We start from the raw sequence: 22507 nt of genomic DNA on the forward strand, positions 1-22507 counted from the left end.
TACAACAACAGCAAGAATATTTTTAAAAGCCACTGAGGTCCCAACACCAATTACTTTTTTTTTTAAACACAGATTCACAAACATGGTTTAGGTGTGTGGGGCACAGATCAGTCTGGATGATGCCAGGCATCATGCGCCAATACTGAAGATTATCACTACCACCAAACAAGATGTTTGGTAGAGACACACAGAGTCAAACATTTCCAAAATCCAAGCTTTTACAGTTGCAATGTTTCCTTTTAGCTGTATCCAGGGCTCTTCTCTGGTGGCATTTTAAAAAAGTTACTGGAGGCAGTGATAGTAGCTTTCTCCGCTGCTGGTGTTTTCCCTGTCCATTCAGAGTTCTGGGATCTCAGAGATGGTGTTGCTGGTAGCTCTGACTCTGCTGCATCCATGTGGACAGATAAAGTTGCTGGAATATAAAATTTCAGGAAAGGGGGAAACAGAGGAAGAAAGTAGGAATGGGCAACAAAAAAAAAAAAAAGTTAGAGCAAGTGATTTCATGGCAAATGCCTCACATATATGTACTTTCCTATAAGAAGGTATTATTTCCCTGAATTCCTACAAGTTCCCCCACCAAATTCCATTGAAATACAGGTTCTTGATAGCATTAACACCTTTGCCATGATTCTCGTATTCAGAACTCCAAGTTCCCAGTCCACTAACTAGTTCCTTTAGTCAAAGTTCCTGTTGGAAATCAAGAGCTTTAGCTGTCCCATACTTAAACAGGATCAATTTGTAATCACTCAACTGAAAATACCTCAATCTCTTTAGAAAGACTCAGTTAACCTGCATCTGGGAATTTCAAAGTCTCTGAAGGTTTAACAAATTTCTGGTTGCAAAGCTCAGTTAAAGAAGAAAATATACCTCTCCTCCTTATGCAGTAAAGGCAGTACCATAAACCTCCACATATATCTAGTATGGCAAATCACCATATTATACCAAGCTACTTGCAAAGCTACGCTGGAATCCATTCTCATCCATACAACCACTACTTCAAAATGGGACAGGCTATAACTAGCAAGAGAGATTTGCAGATCCATAGCTCAAACCAGCAGCCACCCAAATTTCCAGAGGAGATAAGAGTTTGCTCCCGTTCTCAGTATCCTGAATCATTCAATCCCCAAGAGCAGAACAGGGCAGGAGAAAAAGAAAAAGCTGCTGCCACAGGAGTCTCTGGGGCAACCAGAAGCTTTCTGAACAAGTGCTTGCTTCAGTACGAAACATATCTCTCTTTCACTGTATTCTCACAATAGATAATAGCTGTTTGTGTGTTTTTATTACAAGTTGCCTCTGCTGCTCTGTAGTGGATGAAGGATAAAGAGGCCATAACAAGCTTCAACTAGTGGACTGATTGCTTTGAAGTTTAAATAAAAAGCTGGTTCAATGCTTCAGGTTCCCCACTCAGTAGATGTGGAACCCCAACAACCCTGCTTCTGTACATTCAAAACAGTGAGTCATTCCCATACAACCACAACAACGCAGCTGATAACAGTACATTGCATATTCTATCTCTAGCCTATCAGCTTCCTCCATCTAAAGGTCAGATAAAACATGCACAACCAATGAAGTCCTTTAATAATCACCACCAGTACTACACTATGGGCCCCTTGCTAGCAGTCTCCCCACTCAGGCTCTCTATCTTTGCTCATAAAAAGGAAAAAAAGCCAACAACAAAGGACTAAAAAGGCTTCTTGCTGCTGGGTACCATCATACCATGACAAAAAGTGAATCCATCGGCAAGAAACAGGAGAGAGAAAAATCACAACACTGCTACTACTCATCAGGCTGTTCTCTGATAAGCAGTTTCAGAGGCTGCTAACTGGCACTTTTTAGAAGTTACTATTTTTCACAGGCTAAGTGTGAATACATGACAAGGCAGACAAAGCTCTACTTATGCAGATTTTTACACCAGACTCACTGGGGGAAAATGTCCCAGACTAACTGGGACTGGACCACAATAAACATTAAAAGCATCAATGTAAAGCTGGATGATTGTTCATCATTTATTTCACAACCATCTATACTTGTGGCCTCTTCTGACAAACCAAAGACAGACATGACAGTCTTCATCAGATCCCTTTCAAAACAGAGAACTACAACAAGAATAACATTTTATACAGTATTTTTCAGACGAGCTCTACTGTGCCACTGGGGACATTAGTCCAACTCTATTTGCACTGCAACAGAAAGTAGTTACACACAAGTACACTATCTGTACCTTCTGAAGGCCCTTAAATCACTGAAAGTTTGAAGGACCTTCATCACAACAAACTTTCTTCCTCCCTAGGCACTGGCCGTTGGTCACTGAGTCAGATGAACTTCTGCTCTAATCCAGTACAGCCATTCTTACTTCCTCCAGATTTCCTTATTCTACACCCAGACTACACCAGCCAGACCTTTGTTCTTACCCGGTGAGGGCTTTAGGGCTCACATACTGCACAACTGTGTAGTGTGGAAAGCACCTTCATTTCCAGTCTCTCTCAACACTGGCATAAGTTTGACCAACTTAATGTTGATAACAGTTACTTCCTGAAGTGCAAATGAATTCTGAATTTTCTACCCATGTTTCGTTGCTCACAACAGCCAGGCCTTTTCCCAAAACACTATTCTTTAACCTCTATCTCAGTTACACCATTTAGGCCAGTTAACTGCAAAGTGCAGTACTAATACCAGAAGTTTAATGCTATAGCAATAAAATAGAGACCTAAGCATTTCTGCTACAGTAATGCATGGTTTTGGATGTTCATACAATGGTCTCTGTCAAAAGATGCTTTACCAGAACCCATAAATACCCACTTACATGAAAGTATGTGAGAAGACATGGAATGAACTTAGTTTGCTTCACTCCCAAATAAATGTATCTCTAGTTCCCTTCTCATTCCTGCAGCTAGAAGGGAGATAGCATCAACATCTCGTATGCCTTTTATTAGCATCTTCTGATTTCAGCCAAATTCAACTCAAAACTTTCTGTGGATGATGGGGGGGTGAGGCGACAGGGGAAGATTTGTAGCTGCATGTTTAAGAAAGAAGCTAAATTCATCACAATGACAGGGGAGAGTGTTGGCAGAGATTTGAGCTATTTATTCTTTTAGGAAAATCCTATAAAGAATGACACAAGGAAGCCTCTATCTGCAGTCTTGTTCATCACACTGGTGAGGAGTCCGATAACAGATGTATGCAGTAGTGTGATTTAGTGCCGGGAGCTGGCCCCTGATGTGTATTAATACAGCGGCAAAGCGGAACGAGCCCCTCTTCATCACTCATCTCTATAAAAGAGGTGGAATCCGAGATGGCCCGATGTTCAGCAGAGCAAGCCCATTTGTTCTGCTGACTGATGGAGCTAGCTCAGGCTATGTCCTTCACCTCCATGGGGCACCCAGGTTGCAAAAACAGGAGATCACTGAAGCATGACCTGGTCAACAAGTGAGACGAGAGCAACTGGACTCAGCTGAGATGCTCTTTAAAGGTGAAGAAATCCAGCACTCTGTGCGCCTGCAGTGACAGGCATGGGCCTGCGTTCTGATCTACTTGTGTTTCATCTTTTGAAGAAGTAGTAAAACACCACAGACAAAAAGCCTCTGTAGTGAGAAAATGAGGTTGCTGTTATTCCTCAGGTACAGGGGAGCCCCAGTGTAAGACATTTATGAGTGGACAAGTAGATGCATGGCAAGGGAGAAAAATCTGTAACTATCTCAGCAATGTTTAAGCATAAGAGTCATCAGTCAATTCTACATTATTGCAGAGTGATCCTATGTATTTCTTTAGGCATTAGTAATTCCAGTCAGACCACCTTTGACAGAAATAATATCAGATTTCAGAAGTTTCCAAGTTACACCCCCAGGTTGTGCTCCAGCTACAACTGGAAGACTGCTGTACTAAGTCAGCTAGGACACAGCTTCAGCTACACAATCCAAAGGTTTTTTCCACAAGTCAGTATTATAGCAAACCTGTCCATAGCTGCTACTTTTGCTGGGGATATTTCTAAATAGGGTCTAAGTAAGAAATCTTTACCCTTTTTGACCATGAAAAACCTTACTGCACTTTTCTCTTGATGACCAAGCATCCTGTCTGGATTCCAGTAACCACACTCTCCTTCTTTACTTTGTAATGCATACTCTAATTTTCTTTACCTCACCCCTAAAAAGAAAAAACTTTGAAACCCCTCTGCTACTGTCATGGTTTAAACCCAGCTGGGAACTCAGAACCACACAGCCACTCACTCACCTCCAGCTTTCCCCTCTTCCTGGGTGGGATGGGGAAGAGAACTGAAAGAATGTAAACCCCATGGGTTGAGATAAGAACAGTACAATAACTGAAGTACAATATACTACTACTACTAAGGAAAATAACAAGGGGAGAGAATATAAAACTAAAAGGAGAAAGGTAAACAAACAATAAACAACAGTGATGCACAGTACAATTGCTCACCACCTGCTGACTAACGACCAGACCGACCCAAGCAGCGATCTGGGCCTTTCGGGTGACTCCTCTCAGTTTATGCACTGAGCATGACGTGCTGTGGTATGGAATACCCCTTTGGCAAGTTTGGGTCAGCTGCCCTATCTCTGCTCCCTCCTAGCTTCTTGTGCCTCTTCTCACTTGGCAGAGCATGAAAGACTGAAAAGTCCTTGATCAGGGTAAGGACTACTGAGCAACAACTAAAACATCGGTGTGTTATCAGCATTGTTCTCAGGCTAAAGCCAAAACACAGCACTGCACCAGCTACTAGGAACAAAATTAACTCTATCCCAAACAAAACCAAGATTCCAGTGCTTGGTTCCACCCTAGATGCAGATTCAAGTCTTCAAAAAGTGTCCCTGTACAATTTGCCTAGTCAAGTAAGTACAACATACATTATATTTTGAAACATGCAGGCACAGAAATAGACCCTCTCCCTACAGAAAGTGACCAGCAATGCAGTACAGAATATACTCTGAACAATAAATTAATGGACAGGTAAGAAGGGACAGTGAGACACTAGCATTTTACCAAGAAAACCTAGTATTCCCAGAAGTAAAATTCTGTGGCTACGGATACGCAATTTTACTAACTCTTCCACTACAGAAGTTTGCATATCCTAGCACGGAATACTCAAAAGCCAGGAAAGAATATCCTAAATAAACAGTCAATAACAGATTACTTTTGCTGAGCAACAGATTAGTAATTTTATTTATTTTTCCTCTTAATTTTTAATACAGAACCTTTCAGACAGTCTGTAATCCAGATCTGTGGCCTGGAAAACTAGCCCAACTTTCTTCCCTATTTCATTATTCTACTATCTATCCACCAGCCTAAGGAAGAAACCTAAACTTCATGAATAGGAATTCATCACCAGTTCTTTCAGTCTTCCCCACTGTTTTCACACCACCATTTTTCCCATGAGCTTACCCACCTTCTTGTTACTGAATTACAGTAACATTTTTTTAATAAGCTAGTTGAAGAACATGGGTCACTTGATAGTAGGCAAAATACTTCAAGAGAGGGTAGGGTGAGAGGCCAGAGAAAAGTCTCTAAAACTGCTCTGCGGTCTGCAGAGTAAAGCTTCTTCAGATCCTGGTAAGCAATCAGTCTCTTTCCAGAAATATACCACATGAAAATAAACCAGCATTTTAATTAGTACATCCCCAGAGCAAGAAAAAAGTTACTATTTTCATTCATAAGACTAAGACAGCTCCCAGGGAATAGGTGGCCTCACCCAGTGAAGAGACAATGCTAGATTTCTGTTCCTGGAAAAGTGCCTAAAAACATCCTGAAAAAGGGCACCAGAGCCACCAGCTAATGTCAGGCCAACACTGAAGGAACGCACCATGAACAACAATCACCTCCTTATTAACATGTACTGCATAATTTAAGAATGGTAGAAATAACACCTTATGAAGAAACATATTACCCACTGTATAATTACATTAACATGCCATAGTGCCACTTTAGTAGGCAGCTTTTGATGCTATGAAAAACCATATGATATTCTCTCTCACGTGTTGCCCTTCTCACACACGTTTCAATAGCTTCAAATCAAGGTAATGATATTTTTACTATTGTGACTGGCACTTTGCTCAAGAGAGACTTCAGAAATGCTGGCACACAGGTATCAGGTCACCTGATGTTGGGCTGGACATGGAGGCTGCAGCTGGCTTTCGTTTCCTCTTGATGTCCCTTGAACATGGTGGTCCCAGGTGTACATTTGGTTGCCTACAGAGAAATGAAAACAAATAAAACTTTGTTCTAGTATCACCTTCCTGTAAGACACTGGCCAACCACCCTCCAACCTATTCAGTGGAATACCCATATTCCAATTGTCCATGCAGACTTTTTCCACTACAGTAGTAAGCTCATAAAGTTAGGAATGCAAAACAATCTGATGCATTTTCAAAATTATTATTTCCTTATTGAAGTGCTGTGACAACAGCTGAACTGGCTGATGGTAATACATGCTTGCTGCACCTGTAAACAAGCTGAAAGTCTTGTCATTAGGCAACCAGTCATTATTAACTGCTAAGTCTGAAGCTTGCCAGTGACCATCAGTTTGGCCATTTGCCAATTAAGAAAACCTGCATTATTGGGACTGACTTGAACTGAGCACTTCTCCAAGTTCTAGATGGAGGAAGAAGAGAAGTTTAATTCAGAAAAGACAGTCTTGAGAGCAAACCAGAGAACTTTCTCAAATACAATCCATAATGAATAAAAATGCGTAATTTAGCAGTGATGTTGGGTTCAAATCCCTCCTTTGTCCAGGATACCAGAGTTTTTTTGGCATGTTCCTTGGTCATCAGATCTGATGTGCAAAATGCAGAACTGGAACGCAGATAAGATTGTGAGTGCTTATATACTGCAAAGATTGGAACCATATAAATTTTGATGATAAAGTGCTGAAAAGCTTCTGTGTCTTTAAAGCCTGTTATTTGATTAGCAAAAAAAAAAAAAAAACCACAAAAAACCCTGAAAGTTTAACAAACATTTATCAAGTACTGAAATCTTCTGCAAATAACAACAGGAAAAGTTTATGGCTTTGTATTTCCATGCCAAAAATCTACAATTTTTTTATTTTTTTTTAAAGGCAGCACATTTATAATAGATACAGTTTTTGACACTGTATTTATGCAAAACCAAAGTGTACTCTTGTAGCAATACAGAACAGTGTAGGGAATACAAAAATATTTCCCATACCAGTCAAGACTATAAATTGCTTGAATGCTGCTGGATCTACTTACTCACCTGTAACAAAGCACAACCACAAAGAAAGAACTATCTAGTCTTCTATCCTCTCAACTAAAATTCAGAAGTTCTACAAGCAGTCTAAAAAAATCTGTCATCGAAGTTCGACATTAAGGAATACCTTCAAAAACTTTAAAGCTGTGCTAAGTTTCACTGACAGCCAGTTTTTCAAATCTGGGAACACATGTTAATGCAACTAGACACAGGAGTCTCCTGAAAACATGAACTAAATAAAGGCTTTCAAAAATACCAGCACACCTACAAACCACATATTCAAATCTCCAGTTTGTAGACAGAAGTGACCAACCTCAAAGTGACTTCACATATGCTAAAAATTGCTTTTGTACATGATGAGCATAGCGACTATATAGCATTGTAGCCCAGTCCCACCATGCAATCTGAAACACTTAGGCACACACATAGCCCAAGGAAAAGATAGCCTCAATCAAGTGGAACTTCAGGTTTTTATTTTGCATCAGTGACACAGTATTAAATTACTAACTAGATGGCTACATAATTATATATAATAGTCCAACTCATTTTATTCCATGATAATAAGGTTCCCTTTTTAATTTTATGAACTTACACCAACGTTAGCCATCTGATCCTTGGTGGAGAATCACTACAGACTAGGAAAAAAGTATACACTATCAATTTTTAACACTTTATGTAATCTTTCCCAGTTCACAAGTGTTACAAACTAGGTTTCAAATAAGAGCTCCTGCTCTCAGCTCCATGCTCAAACTATTATCTACCCTTACCTCATTATTACAGGGAGGGTGGAGGGGGCACAGAATGTGAATGAGAATCTCAAAACCCCTTCTTGTTATGAAAGTAAAGGCAAATCATACTCTAGCTGGAGACTAACAGCAAGGACGCTGCATCTAGCAGCCTCTAACACAGAAAGGCTCAGAGGTCATAAATTGTCTCTGTAACATGTATTTCATTTGGGTTTATCCCTTATTGATCACCCACACTTCAGTTGGTAAATCAGGAACCTATTGATTACGCACTGGCTCTGACTGACCTGGTGGTAAAAGTGTCAGTTTCAAGTGGCTGGTGCACTTTACAGGCACCATAAATCCGCATTTCCAGGTGGTAAGTACCTTGGGAGAGAGAGGAGCAAAAGAATGCATGTAGGGATGACAGTCCTTATTAAGACATGGACTGAAAGACTGTCTGAGGTATAACTTATGAAAGATTAATTTTTTGGGTTGGTAGCACACTTTTCAATCTAAATTTCTAATCACTAGCTTGCGTACTTGTGCTGTATTGGTAAGAGAACAGAACTGGCGAATCCCAGTTTAACAGCAGACTCCTAGGAACACCATCACCAGGAAAGTCAGGTCATGCGAAGCACACAACATAGCGGTGGACAGGCTGAATCATAAATTGTGAAAATCTCACTGACAGGCTGTAACCATGAATTAGCTTTTCTGCCAAAGCTGAATCTTAACAACTTTTCTGAACAGTTTAAAAATTCCTCTGAAGTAGAACAGAACAGGGCTGAGAGGAAAGGCTGACAGAAAATGCACATTTGTGCAGTCACAAACCCTTCTGTGAAGAATTCTGAGGCATAGAGCTCTGTGGGTAAAAGATGTGGGCCTAAACCGAGAAACAAGAATGGCACTTTCTCTGTCCTTACCTGTTTTTAATCTCTTCTGCTAAGCTTCTATACTTTCTTCAATGTCGCACAAACAGTACCAGAAAATAATTCCCTGGTTACTTCTGGACTATAGCTGGTTAATCATGATAAAAAAAACCCAAAGCTGCAGTGCCCAGTCACAGCTGGATCTGCCAGGTGACTATAGACTAATGTGAAAAACTAGTTTACAGTCTAAAGAGGACTGAAATTCTAACCTGGGAAGAGAAAAAGTAGAACACACCTGGAGAGACAAAGCACGATCCGAAGTGCAGACACATTCACAGCTGCAATATATCTAACACTGCAGGTCCTCACTGTCAGGAGTTAGTGAATTACAAATTATGTATGTATAGAAAAAATTATTTTATATTGAAAAAGAAGTCTACAGTGTCTTTCTGACAGTGTTTGGATTTGTTTGGTTTTGTCTGAAATCACAAGCTAAAGAAATTACTCAGGATATATGGATTTGTCTCTTGTTCTTAACATGTTGCTTAAGGTATCCAATTCTACATGCAGGTCACACTGGAGAAAAAGCATGCTTTGCTACGCAGAAAGCTGAGGTTCATTGTTGTCTCTAACGTGTCAGAAGTAATGTTTCCTTTCTTTTTCACTTATTTATTCTATTACTTTTTTTCTTTTTTTAAATGAATTTTAATTGCAGAAACTGGACTCCTATCTTGCTCCTCCAGTTCAAGGTGACCACGTGCTGGACATTAGAGTCATAGGAGCTTACCACTATTTTACATCCACCACAGGGTTTCACCAGAAAATTAGGATTGACAGGACAATCTGTGGCATATAATATGGAGAACAAGCAGAAACTATCCCACAAAGACCCTTACTGAACAGCATGAGGCCCCTAGAACATTCACTGTCTGTGAAGCAAAGTCTAGATTATAAAGCAATCTCCACGTTTTAGAGTAAAAAATACCTTAAAGTCACAATGGAGGTCTCAGAGAAGACTACAGAGCTGTGAGAGTCTGGGGCCTTCTTGAAGCCAGGAGGCACAGTGCACACTTGGGGGTGTACGCCTCTCACTGTAATCTTACATCATCCAGTTTATCTACTGACAATCTTTATTTCAGCTGTATCTTTAGAGGAAGCAAAGCACTTGGATTATGTAGTGAAAGTGAGAGGCAGCCATTAATCTACTGTCATACAAACAAGGGATGTTATTATCCTCATGTTAAAGTAAATGTTCAACAGAGACAGCCTTCTAACAAGGACATTGCTACTAAAACTCCACACAACTCAGCTGTTGCTGTTGTGATGCTATATTCCCAGCAAACACTGGCCAAATAAAAGGCTCTTTCTCTAAGCCCTGAGGTGTTACCTGAGGCTGTTGATGGTAGCTTCACAAAATTAATAGTAAAAGCAGAATTCTTCCTCCTCTTTGCCTATAAAGACAGCTGGGCACCCAAGTCTGATCTGCACATAACACGTGTAAATCAGTACAAGCCGCACATCCGATCTGCATGCAAAGCTTCAACACATACAAGTGGCTCCTGCTGTCACATCACACTGTAGATACTTCCTGTGAATAGGAGTCTCTCCTCTACCCTGCAGAGCCTCATGGGAGAGCTTTCAGAGCACCTTTTCAGATTCCAAAAATCACAAACAGGTCAGTTCACTTCTTAAACTACCCAAATCTCATAGGTCTTCATGCAGCAGCTGACTGTTCCCCAAGTAAGCATTATAATGACATAGCAATTCCATTACTAAAAGTCTGTGTGTGGCAAATACAAGTGAACATGTTTTCTTCTTGTTTTCCATGTAAGTATTCTAAGCAGAGACATTGTGATCCCATATATTGCATTCTCAATTTTCATACTAAATTACATGGTATCTTTTCCAGAAAGAGTCCCAGTATTTGCCAGACATGCTGAGCACATGGATTGGATAACGGCAACATGGTTTAAGGCGAATAAAGCAATAGCAGGTAAACAAAACTCTGAAGCTAAGGGGAATTTATTTTTCAGAGAATTAGGATTCACCAAAATGGGAGCATTAGGCCTCAGACAATTGCATATGACACTAGGTTGATAGCTGTTGTTCACTGCATGCCTGTCAGAAGATTCAGTTATATCCCCAACCGGAATATTAGGCAGGCTTTAGCAAAGGAAGACATGACAGTGTTTGTTATTGTAGGGAATCCCTGTACTTCCACATACTTGGGTAAGAGTCAGAAATGTCAGGATCTCTGCAAAGATACAGAAGAGAAAGAATAAGATTTACTTTGATGAGCATACTTCTAGAGATGGAACTAGAATTAGAGACACTCAAGCCTCTTCACTCTAACCAAATCCAGGGTGTGGGGCAGTTCACTAGATAAGGACTCACCCCTTTAGATCTTTATCCCATGTTCCAGGTAAGATGAGAGACTTGCTTTTAAACCCAATTAAACTCTTAAGTTTACAGTTAACTTTAACTGAGAGTACACATAAAGTGATTTTCAGAGGCCTCTAACATAATTCTTCAAAATCTCCACCTTCAACATCTACTTGCCGTCTGAGGTGCACTTTTCCTATGACCTCCAGTGAGAGCACTTAGTTGCATTTTTCACCCATAACCCTATTTTCAAGGCAAGGTAAACAATAAATGGCATTAGGGAAAACTTATCTTCTACTTTCTTCTCTTATTCTACCTGCCATTCAAAAAAAAAATTGAAGGGAACACTGGCTCTAGGCTCTTCTGAAACTCTTACCCTCCCTTAAGGGAGTAACACTCCATCAACCAAGAACCTGTAACATCTTCCCACTGATAGAGCCATTTAATAACCAAAATCTAATAAGGTATTCCACTTAAGCCTGTACAAAATCTTCTTAAGGAGGAGTTCAAGAAGAAAATTCTGTTCAGATCACTCCTTTCTCCAAAAGAGGCAAATGGGCAGAAGAGGGGAAGGATAACTTGAGCTGCCCACGCAAGTCTCTACTTGCTTGCTTTTAGCAAGCTTGCATGAAGCCGAAACCTTAACAGACAAGACATGATTAGCAAATGCTTTGTGCTCTTAAAGGAGAGCAATTATAGGCATGTGAAAAAAGGAAGAGATCCCTGAGGTACTCTTCCTTGCATGCCTCCCAAGAGGCAGCAGGGCCATTAAAAATTCCATGATGAAGAGGAAAACCAGCCTGGGAACAGCCAGGAGGCAATACAGCAAATTAATACACCAGCCATCCCTCGGGAGGGCTGCAAGAAAGCAGGAAACTCTCCTCACTTCACAAAATAAAATTATACCACTAATGATAACAGTCACAACACACACAAAGCGGCTTCTAATGATGGGTGTGAAATTCCCAATGCTGTGCATACACTTTGAATGAAATCTCTTCTCATCACAGACATAAAGCAAGAAAGGTAATCTTGGTAGTGTACAATTTATACAGCCTCTCAAATAAGACTTCCCAAGGAACCCTCCACATAGGCTTTTCAGTGTCAAAGAGGAGGTTCTTGAACACCCCCAACTATGCTCAGTATTCTAGCCTTCAGCTCTGCTTAAACAAAGCACTGGGTTACCAGTCTTCCAGATGAACTGCACCAAAATCTGCCATTGAGACAAAGAAAACATTTCCATGGGAGAGCAAAGACTCTACCTGCCTTTGAGTTAGCAGAAACTAAGCAGAGAGAGGTAATTTTGCATGGCATGGTAGAGGCAGCAGGTTGAAGAAATAAGATGTCCAAGCCAGAGTTTCTTCCCTAATACATTTCATATCGTTTTCAAGGGCTTAATTCCCCCTAACAAACCATTTTATGACTAATTTCTGAGCAGAGTTTCTCCAGGATGAGGTGCAAGCTGTGAGGAGCTTACCAAAGCACAAACTACTGGAACTAACTCCATCCATGGCAAAAGAAGATGATGTTAACTGGGGCAATTGCTGGACAGTGCTTATAGAGACCACCTGAACCTCCTGTAAGAAATGGACTATTAATAGGCTTGTCTCTTGAAGCACCTAAAGACCAACTATTGTCACAAAAATGTTTCTGTGAAGAAACAATTTCCTTCTGTGCCCTTGGCAGCATCTTTACGTAAAGCAAGTACCATGTACCAAAAAGTTCAATCCTTGCCACATACATGGGGCTATATAACATGTTCATTCTTCCCACATTTCTTTCTCCTATAAAGGTTCTAGAGCACATTTCACATGAAAACAGGAACTACTATCTCAAAATACAGGCACTCAAAACCACACCTGCCCTCTGGGATGGGACAACTTCTCTGCCAATATTCTGTAACAATTTGTCAGGGATTAGTCAGGCCAGCATTCAGCTGCTCATTAGAGAAAGGAACTAAGCATATATTCATTGGTTAGCTAGACTACATATTCAGCCAAAACAAGCAAACATGATCCCTCCAGGTTTAGAAATCCCTTGCCATGCCCCTTCCAAAGCTACTGGTTATTTGCTGATGATCATAAAGGTAGAGACTTCGCCCTGTTTGAATTTGTGACCAGGATTTGTCTAGCTCTTCTTTCTAGAAAACAAACCTCTGTAGAGCACCAAGTACAACACTAAAGGCTCTAGAAAGGTTATCCTAGCTGTAAATGAAGACACCAAATCTTCTTGCTGCACAGGCACAAAACATCCCCAGAGCAGAGCAAAAACCCCAAAAGCAAACAATCTGCTGATGCACAATCTTCTGAATTCTTTTTATTCTCATCCAGTTGAATGTTTACGAGCTGATTCCTTCCTCCCTCCCCCTTTCCAGCTTTAACATGCTGGCTACAGCAGCATGAGGTCATGGTGCGACATCACAAAACTCCCCGCAGAAGCCAGTGGGAGGAGAGGCTTTGCTGGGTGGGTGCCAAGCTTCCGTTCAGACACATACAACCTCAGTACATTTTTCATGCTCTATTTGCTAATTAACACAAAAAAAGAAAGCCATGAAGCTGAAAGTCCAGACTTTTCTTTCAGATTCGGTCCTTCATGCAAGCACATAACTAGACCTGTCCCCCAGCCAAGGCTTTGTCTCCTTGCATGGGAAAAGAGCTCAAGGGCACCTTACCTTTAGCCAGTCACCTGCAGCACAAGAACAGGAGTCACCTCCAAGGCCAACACTTGAATTTAATTCAGGTTTAGTCAGCAGAAGGTGCCAGAATAGCATATTAACCCCAACTATGCAGACTCAAATATAGCTCAGTGTTTGGCCAGGCAAGATCTAAATTTCAGCAGTAGAGAGATACCAAGCCATTAGGGGTCACCTCAGGTGAGATCTGAATCTGCCTAGAGGGTCTATTTTAGGCACCCAGAATACCAAAACGCCTCAGCATGTCACCCACACAAGCTTGTCAGCACTTTGCGTCTCATCTTGTTCTGATTTTAATAGCGGACAACAACACTGTGCCCATTTGTAGCTATACAACACTCTTGCAGCAACCTGCAATCCGTAACAGATCATGTTTACTTTTAAAAGCACAGTATGTTCTGCCTGTCTGTCATACACTGTTTCATATACTCTAAGCACATGGTTATTGGGACTCTCAAATAATCTGCATCCATACATTTTATGCTAAGTTTGAACACAGGCCTCCTAGGGAAAAGCTCATTAACTTCCAGGTCCACAAGCATTGCTCAAACCACACAGTACTACTTAAGATAACCATGGGAAGGAAGTGAGACAACCCCAACAGAGAAGAGCAAGGGAGTTACCTGGCAGTGCAGTGTGCTGGTGAGCATCTTCGGTGGGAAGCATCAGCAAGCACATCCAGAGAGTACAAAGGAGATAATGGATTGAACTGGAAAGTCAAGAGATTTTATTTAAGCAAAACATTAAAAGAAAGAATCTTCAGATACAGCCACTCAGACCTATTCCCTGTAGTTGTTCATACAAGTATAAGGAGACCTTTCTGACACATCAAGGGGAGAGACAAGGTGAGGACTGACTCTCACTTCAGACAAAAGGCTAGCACAGGGTGCAAATCTCATAACCATCTTCTCACAACAGACAGCATTATAAGCATGCTCCTCTTTCAACTTAGATTATTAAAAATGACAGTCGAGCACACTCAAAGTGCTCTACTGCTGCATGCCATAAGCAAAAACTCTGCCTCCCATTCATGAAGCCTATGTCTACCATTACATTGTACAGAGAAAAGTTAGTTTCTTCCCACTTCCCACAGAGAAGTTCCGGTATTCTCTATGGTTGCATGGATCACTGAAACAAACTTCTGAGAGACTTGGGCCCACCAGGCTCAGCTCACAAGGACCTCCCAATTCATTCCACAGCAAGTGAGCTGCTCCTCCCACTCCCAACCCACCTCACACAGTTTCTCTGCAAACTGCTTTAAACAGATTTCTCAAACACTGCAGAGTCAGGCCAGCCTTAGATCCTAAGACTAGACAACTCCTGAAAGCACTAAACCTGTGCAAAACAGCTTATTGTAGAAGATGCAATTCTGAAGTTGTTTTTCTTTTTAACGGTCAGGACAGAAACTGAGTAATCTATTCAATCAATGCATGAAGCAAACTTTGCTCAATATGCAAATATAAGGTTTAGACTGATAGTTTCTCTGGGGTACCTGCATCAGACTTCCATTCAGCATTTACTCTTTATTCATAATTCACACCTCAAGCAGGAAATTAATTTCCATCTGCTTTGCAAAGTGCTACCCCAATCTCCAGAACACTTTTCTTGTATTACTAGGATTACTGATGCATTTTAAATAAGGACAAACTAATAATCCACAGCTGTAGCAGGCCTCATCATAAAAGCTACCTGCAACTCCAGAACTCATTCCCAGGCCTTTACCTTCAACCTTTCTGAGAAGTAACAGGCACTATGCGCCACAAAGCTGCTGCTTACGGGGAGCTTCTTCTCAAGCTGGACTGTTAGTTTACTGTCAGTGAAGTAACACTGCAGCTGCACAGTAGGGGAGAATCACCAGTAAGCCTCCGCAGTCAATTCAAGTTCAATTAAGAAAAACAAAAGTAATTTATTTTGGTCATTTTAAAGCTTATGTAGTTATCGTTCTTTTCTTTAGCAATGTAAAACCAGTATGTGAAATGCTCTCATTAACAGGAAATACACAGTTGCACAAAGGCCTGAAAATTATTTCTTGCCATGTATGTACTTTTAATCACCTGAAGGAGAAAACAGATTTCAATCCTACTGCTCACCAGCCAAAAAAACAACTTGCAAAGGAACAGAAAGGGGCGTGCATGGCTAGGAACCATGTTGCAACATAACTGCTTGAATGGAAGATCCTTTTGCTTTCTGCAGTTAAGAACCTGACCTCTTATATCTTCAGTAAGAAAGCCTCCCAGCACTGGAGCTATGAAAGACCTACTGGAAAATACAGTTCAGTTACAAGAATGCCTATTTCTCTCACTTACTACCTCTTATATTTTCCTGTTACAGCTGCTATTTAACTGCAATCAGATCAAAATTTTTTTGCCTTCTTTGTGGAAGAGACTATCAGGTAAAAGCCTCAGTCAAACAAGGCAAACCGAAACATTTAAAAAGAGAAAAAGGTTCCAATTCTTATGGAATTTTGAGAAGTCAAAGCTTCTCATGCCAAGAGGCATTCTCCCTCCCAGTCACTGTCAGAAAGGAAGGCCTACACTAACCTGAAACAGGAAGATAAACAAAAGGAGTTCCTAAGCTATTCAGTTTAAACAGACAATATAATGCCCAAGAAATGGGTTGTGTTCAAAGTCCAGAAGACATCAGTTAACAAAATGAGAAGGGACAGGGCTGCCTTACCTCATGTGCACAGGCCACAGTGTGTGGGAAATCGGAAGCCGGCACTTTATTCTTTCTAGAGAGAGGGAAATCAAGAAAATAAAAATGGTAGAGCAGAGTCAGCTTACCTGGTTGCGATCTCTCTTCCCCATGGATGGTAACCAAAAGCTGGAAGGAGGCAGAGTCAGAAGGACAGGAGGGAGAAATGCCAAAGAAGGAATGAACACAGGGGGCAGGGGGTGGTTGGGGGTAAAGAGAGAAGGGGGAAGAACAAAGAAGGAGAAAGATTAAACATCAGCAGGACTCATTAAAAACAATGAATTGCAGATCTAAGGAAGAAAACTGATACCAACACCTGGTGAAGGGTGGACCCACTGCGCTACAGTCAAGAGTGCAGCGGGTCCAGCCTACATCCTTACTTATCCATTGCCCAACAAGAAGAGCATTGGAGAGATGCCAAAGGATAGGCATCATAACTATTTTTGGTGCTGACTACAATTTAAATATGCTAACTGGGGAAGGAGACAGCACATCAGAGAAAGAGAACGCAATTTTGCGGCTGCCTTGTCAGCATCATTTCTGCAGTCTGGGTATGTGCCCATAGCATGACTCCACACAGAAGCTTTACAAAAAGCTAACATATAGGGCTCAGTCTTCTCATACTGTGCAGAATATCTGCAGTTATTGCAATGGCACATTGTAATGCAGGAGGAAAGAAAAAGCTGACTGTAACCAAAGGGACATTTCAGTAGAGTCCACACAATGGGGCAGCCTTACAAAAGGAAAGTCAGCAATTGCAAAAAAGAAAACAGAGAAGCCACCAGCAGAAGACTGCCTCCCATTCCACACGTCACTGGATACTTCAGTTACCACCCAGCTCTTCATTCCCTTCAGTCCCAGGAGGGAACTAAAGTTCTTCCACCCTTCCCAAAGTTCTACACAAGCTGTTAAGGGCCTTACTCTTTCTGGCGTGGATCACTAACAATATGACCTAGCCTCTCGGTGCCCAGAGTGCTCATGGAGGTCTCCTGAAACACAAAGACAGGCAAAAGGTTGCAGATTCTCATACAGTGAGTAGGCATAATAGTTTGCTGCTGCCAGTAGAAACAGATCTTACTCCCCTGCGCCACATCCTATTCTTCCCAGCCCACTCTCAACTAAACATACTCATTCTCTCCTTTTAGAGCCAAAATTGAGCTGACATAACTAATTAAAAAATAATTTTGATGTATTGGTGAGGCTTGTTTTTTATTTTAGTGATGATGGTTGCACAGGGCACACCGAGGACTGGACCCATACAAAGTATGCAGCATGAGAACGTAGTCAATAACAAGGGAAACAGCTGAGAAGTGCTTATATCCAGGTTGCTGGGGTCAGCTGGGCCAGAAACAGGCTGAGTGACAGGACATGACACTGTCATACTAACAACAGGGATTCAGCAAGTACAGGTGAATGAAACTTGTTTCATGCATGAAGATTTTGCCCTTTCTGGAAGCAGCAGGACCTCTAGCAGCTAAAAAGGCAGGTCCTAGGAGAAGGAACTTGCTCTGGGAACACACTTTCCCTTGCAGCACACTGCTCTGTGTATGTGTTTGATGCTGGCTTACATGTACACACACCACCTAAAGCACAAGCTACTCATGTCTGCATAGCTACTACCTCCAAAAAAGAAACACAGTTTGCAGGAAGGGTCTGAAGATGAGGGTAAAAAGCTTTCACAGGTTAAGATTTGTTTGTGCCAGGCACATAGGCAAACCATACTCAAAGTCTGGGGGCAGTTGTAGCAGCAGGGGTGAAAGATGGGCTATTTGTTACAGCAGGAAAATTATTAACTTAAAGTGCCGTAATGCTTAAATTTACCGTTTATTACTGTGTAAATTACAAGCCATACTTTTGGTAATTAGCAGCTCGCTGGCGGGGAGCTTTGAATGAAACTCATTATTTATGATTACAATTTAGAGAGAGATGGGGAAGGGGGAGCAGTGACCTCCGCTGCAAATGACAAAGATCCCTTTAAGGTGATGAAGATGAATTAAACAAGTAAATATTATCCTTCTCATTTGGATCATTAGAGGTGCTGCCAACAGACCCAGTCACTTGCAGGTGGCCCGAGGAACCCTACCCAAAGCAGGTCTCTTGCCAGATGAGGATTCGTATTTTAAATCTGATTACAACTAAGTAAAGTGAGTAGAAGAAAGAAGGGTCAAACAAGGATCTTTCAAGTGTGACTGAACAGAAGGAAGAAGTCACACTCCTCGCCTCTCTAACACACCTTGCTAAGAGACTCCCTGAAGCCAGTCAGTTCAGAACATATGCAAATATTTTCAAAAGCATAGAGCTTATGCCGAAAAAAAGAAAGCCAAACACAGCCAACATCTTCCTTCTCAGAAACATCTTTCACAAAAGCCAGCAGCACCTAACACTCCAAGATCTAGACCCAACCAGATGTATCCCTCCCTCTTTTAGACAGGCATCTACAAAGTATTGCTTAATTCCTTTAGAAACAGGACTAATATTTTTTGTTGTTTGCCCTACATACAATAAACATAGTCAACAGCTTTAGGTAACATTGTCTGCAATACTGCATATACCCTTTATTCTTCTGTCTTCCCACTAAGAACGCAACTGCTAAAACCACCTTCCTTTGCTGCCATTCCTATCAGTCTGCTCCCCTATCAAAAATTTGGCTTTCCTTTACCTTTGAGTCACCTCTCTGCCCTTGTAGTCTCAAATTATGAGCATGCACAAGTCTTATGCCACCATCTTTTCCCCTACATTGTCTAAAGCTTCTTGGTATTTATGCTCCCTGTCATTCATCATCAGACCTCCTTTCATATTGCTTTTAGCACTGATCAACTGCCTTTGCCACTCCAAACCTGCCTTAAAATCCACTTAGTCACTCAATCGACTTCTGGCAGTCAAAGCAGTTAAACAGATCAAACAATACATGAAAAAAACTGTCAGTGGCCTCTTTCTGCAGAAAACAATTCACATGATATCTCAGAGCAGTACTTCAGGACAGATCAGCATTGGAAATACAAAATTATTATCTTGCAAAAGGTAATACCTTGCCAACAAGCCTTCTCCGACCTTTTCGGAGACAACGGGCAGCAGCTCCTGGAAGGCGATTCAGGCGAGCATGAAATCCTGAAAACCAAACCCAGAAAAACTGAGCAATGAATACAGAACATTCTTCCTGACAAAACCACCAGGAAAAACAGTTCAGTGGTCAACTCAGATCCTCTGTTCCCAATCTGCAAGAGGCAGATATTCCTATTTATTCACAAATTAAATAAAACCTCTATTTAAAAACAAAAAAAAACCCAAACAAAAACAAAAAACCGAACAAACAAAAAAAAACCGACTCAAGAATGTGGACAGCTGCTGTTCTAGTATACTCTCCAGTAGTGCAGCTATTTCTAATTGGATCATGAAGAAAATATGTATCACTAATATGCATATAAACTGCAGAGCCTGTGACCAGAATCTATTCTTGCCATCACATCAAAAGTTCTCAAATTCATGGCATTCCTTATGGACCTCACCTCTCTGAGCTGGCCGTGAGGGTAAAAGGAACATGGAATCCGAGAGCTTGTCCAGGCCAGAGTCAACATGTTCCACTTCAGATCGGTGGTCAGCTCCCCACTTGGGAAGAAGGTTAGGGACAGTGAACCCTGGAACACATTCTCCTTCGTAAAACCAATCACTTTGCTCATCATCTCCTAAAGAAATGGGATGGAATTAGCCACAAGTAAGATCAATGTGCCCTGTGACAGCCCCACAAAACATTACAGGTAGTATTCACATTTCTGGATGTGAAACAACTGAAGTCTCATTAGGAATTCCTTCCTGAAGAGCCTTATATTTGTATTCCATTTCAATGATCTGCAGTAACTATGGGGCCTCACTAAATGCTTTAAACTATCCAACTCATCAGTCTACAGAATTTCCCTATAGAACAAAGCCCTCTTTATAGACCTGCCTAGGGCAGCTTCAGCACTCTGTTGCGACTGCATCTCATCAACCTCAGTTCAATGTTGTGTGATGTCTTATGCAGAACTCTTTCTCTGAAGTAATTACTGTGACAGAGGTAGAGGCCAATCATTTGGCACACGTTATAGGCTGTCACAGGAGACACTTTGCAATAGAAGACCAGGCCCACAGAGCAAGAAAAAGAAGCATACTCACTAATGAGAAAGATCCCTAGTCACCTAAGACAGCAGCTAAGAGGAAAACACACAGGTATTAAAAATGGTCACTCTAACTGTAAGTCCTAACCATGCTGTGAGTGTTTCTTCATCAAAATTTCTTATAATCTGTCAGAACTACAAACCTCTTCAAAACTAGAGCAGCAACAGAAGTCATGACCAAAGTTCCATAAAGCAGGGTCACTGTAATTAATGCAGCTGAAGTCTAAAAATAACTGCATCATTCATGGTAAATCTGCCTCGCCAGAAACTCTCTGAGAGCAGTAGCACACGAGTAGCGTAAGAAAAAAGCAAGAAGGTGGCAAAGACCCTGACTCAACAATCCCACGTAATTGCAAGGCACTTCACATTGCCTTAAAAAACTAACACATCTGACTTAGGAAAACTCTCATTTGCCTACCACTAAGTCCCAAGTCAAGCATCTCCACCTACTCTCCTTTCCTCATGAAGTTATATTCTTTCTCACTGAAGTCCATTATGCATACCTACACATCTTGACAGACAAGATAAAAAACAGAAGAAAAAGAAAAAAAGGGGAAAAAAGCCTCACCCTAGTAAGAATGCTGCAATCTTTTGCATAACAGAAGAAGCAACACCCAAAGCCAACTTCAAGCAGCAACAGGTAAGACAGTCAGAACACTTCTTCCCAAAGCTGTGACATTGCTTTTTATTTCTGTGGTGTGTCAGCTGACCTACCATGCTTGTAACAAATATATTGTAAAATATAAATATCCCTATCCATCTCATAGTAAATTAAGACTAAGCAATGCTGGATAGTAAAGTGTTCAAAATTTGTGCAAAATTATCACAATTTTGGATCTGCCAGCATAGCGCACCGTCGTATCTCGAATCACTACTTTCACAAGGCAAACATTAACAATTAGGGTCATATGCTAAATACATCCACCATGAGATATTACAATGCACCAAAAATTTACAATTAAATTATAAACTAGAAGCATTCTCTGCTCACAGAAGTGCACTGGTAGCTAGAATTGCAAAGACAGCCTATTTAATTAACACCAGCACAAGTATTACATGACGTAACCTCAAAAGAAGTGGAGGGGAACTACATTCAATTGAAGTACACTGCTGGCTTAGATTTCCTATTATTTACTTTGGAATTGTACCAGAAAACTACTTCCAAGATGATGATCAATGACAAGAAACCCAAAACCTGACAGTTTTGTACTTTCTTCATCACACTGGAGAACTATTGTTTATTATTTATGACTAGAAATGGCCAAAACAAGAAAAAAAGAGAGAGAGAGAAAACGAAAGGGCGATGGTTTTTATTAACTAGAAAGTGCAACATTTTTTTATCCTTTTTAACATAACTGCAAGCTAAAATGTCTTGTCCATAAAGCTATTACAATATAAACTGTTTGAGCAGGGGCCTGATGGGTAGGATGTTAGACCTCTTCTAGTATCTAGACAAGGGAGGCTATAATTGGACTTTATTTATTTAAGGAGTATATTCTATGTGCCGTATTGGGTATCCTACTTCTAGTAGCAGCCAAAAGTTAGTATCTAAAACAGGGTATAAAACCAGAGCAAGTATATAGGCCAAGCATATAGACAAGTATATATATACACACTATCCAGTCTACATCAATCTTGCCCCAGGTAATGAAGTAAAAATTCAACACTTCAGTCACCACCCTGCTTCACCATCTGATACACAAGTGCTCACTAATTTCAGCCCCCCCCCCCCCCCCCCCCCCCCAGAACAGTCATCAGTAAAAAGAGAGGACAAAAGAT

General features: G+C 41.0%; 1 protein-coding gene across 8 annotated transcripts in view; it reads right to left on the minus strand.

Moving 5' to 3' along the window:
• The window catches only part of GPATCH2L (G-patch domain containing 2 like), a 30552-nt gene continuing 8045 nt past the window's right edge, over nucleotides 1–22507 (minus strand). For 4 of the 8 annotated variants that reach the window (XM_065686048.1, XM_065686047.1, XM_065686050.1 and 1 more), the window contains exons 5-12: nucleotides 20084–20260; nucleotides 19606–19685; nucleotides 17499–17566; nucleotides 16560–16614; nucleotides 15606–15716; nucleotides 14507–14592; nucleotides 6104–6195; nucleotides 1–412 (exon numbers count right to left, since the gene is read on the minus strand). In XM_065686048.1, coding sequence (XP_065542120.1) covers nucleotides 240–412; nucleotides 6104–6195; nucleotides 14507–14592; nucleotides 15606–15716; nucleotides 16560–16614; nucleotides 17499–17566; nucleotides 19606–19685; nucleotides 20084–20260 — 842 coding nt within the window. In that variant the 3' untranslated portion in view covers nucleotides 1–239. Of the gene's footprint in view, nucleotides 413–6103; nucleotides 6196–10817; nucleotides 11064–14506; nucleotides 14593–15605; nucleotides 15717–16559; nucleotides 16615–16666; nucleotides 16707–17498; nucleotides 17567–19605; nucleotides 19686–20083; nucleotides 20261–22507 lie in introns of those variants that run through there. The other 4 variants (XM_065686052.1, XM_065686053.1, XM_065686054.1 and 1 more) reach the window with 4 other exon arrangements.

Source organism: Lathamus discolor, chromosome 6 (genome assembly GCF_037157495.1).
Source record: "Lathamus discolor isolate bLatDis1 chromosome 6, bLatDis1.hap1, whole genome shotgun sequence".
NCBI classification, from domain to species: Eukaryota; Metazoa; Chordata; class Aves; order Psittaciformes; family Psittacidae; genus Lathamus; species Lathamus discolor.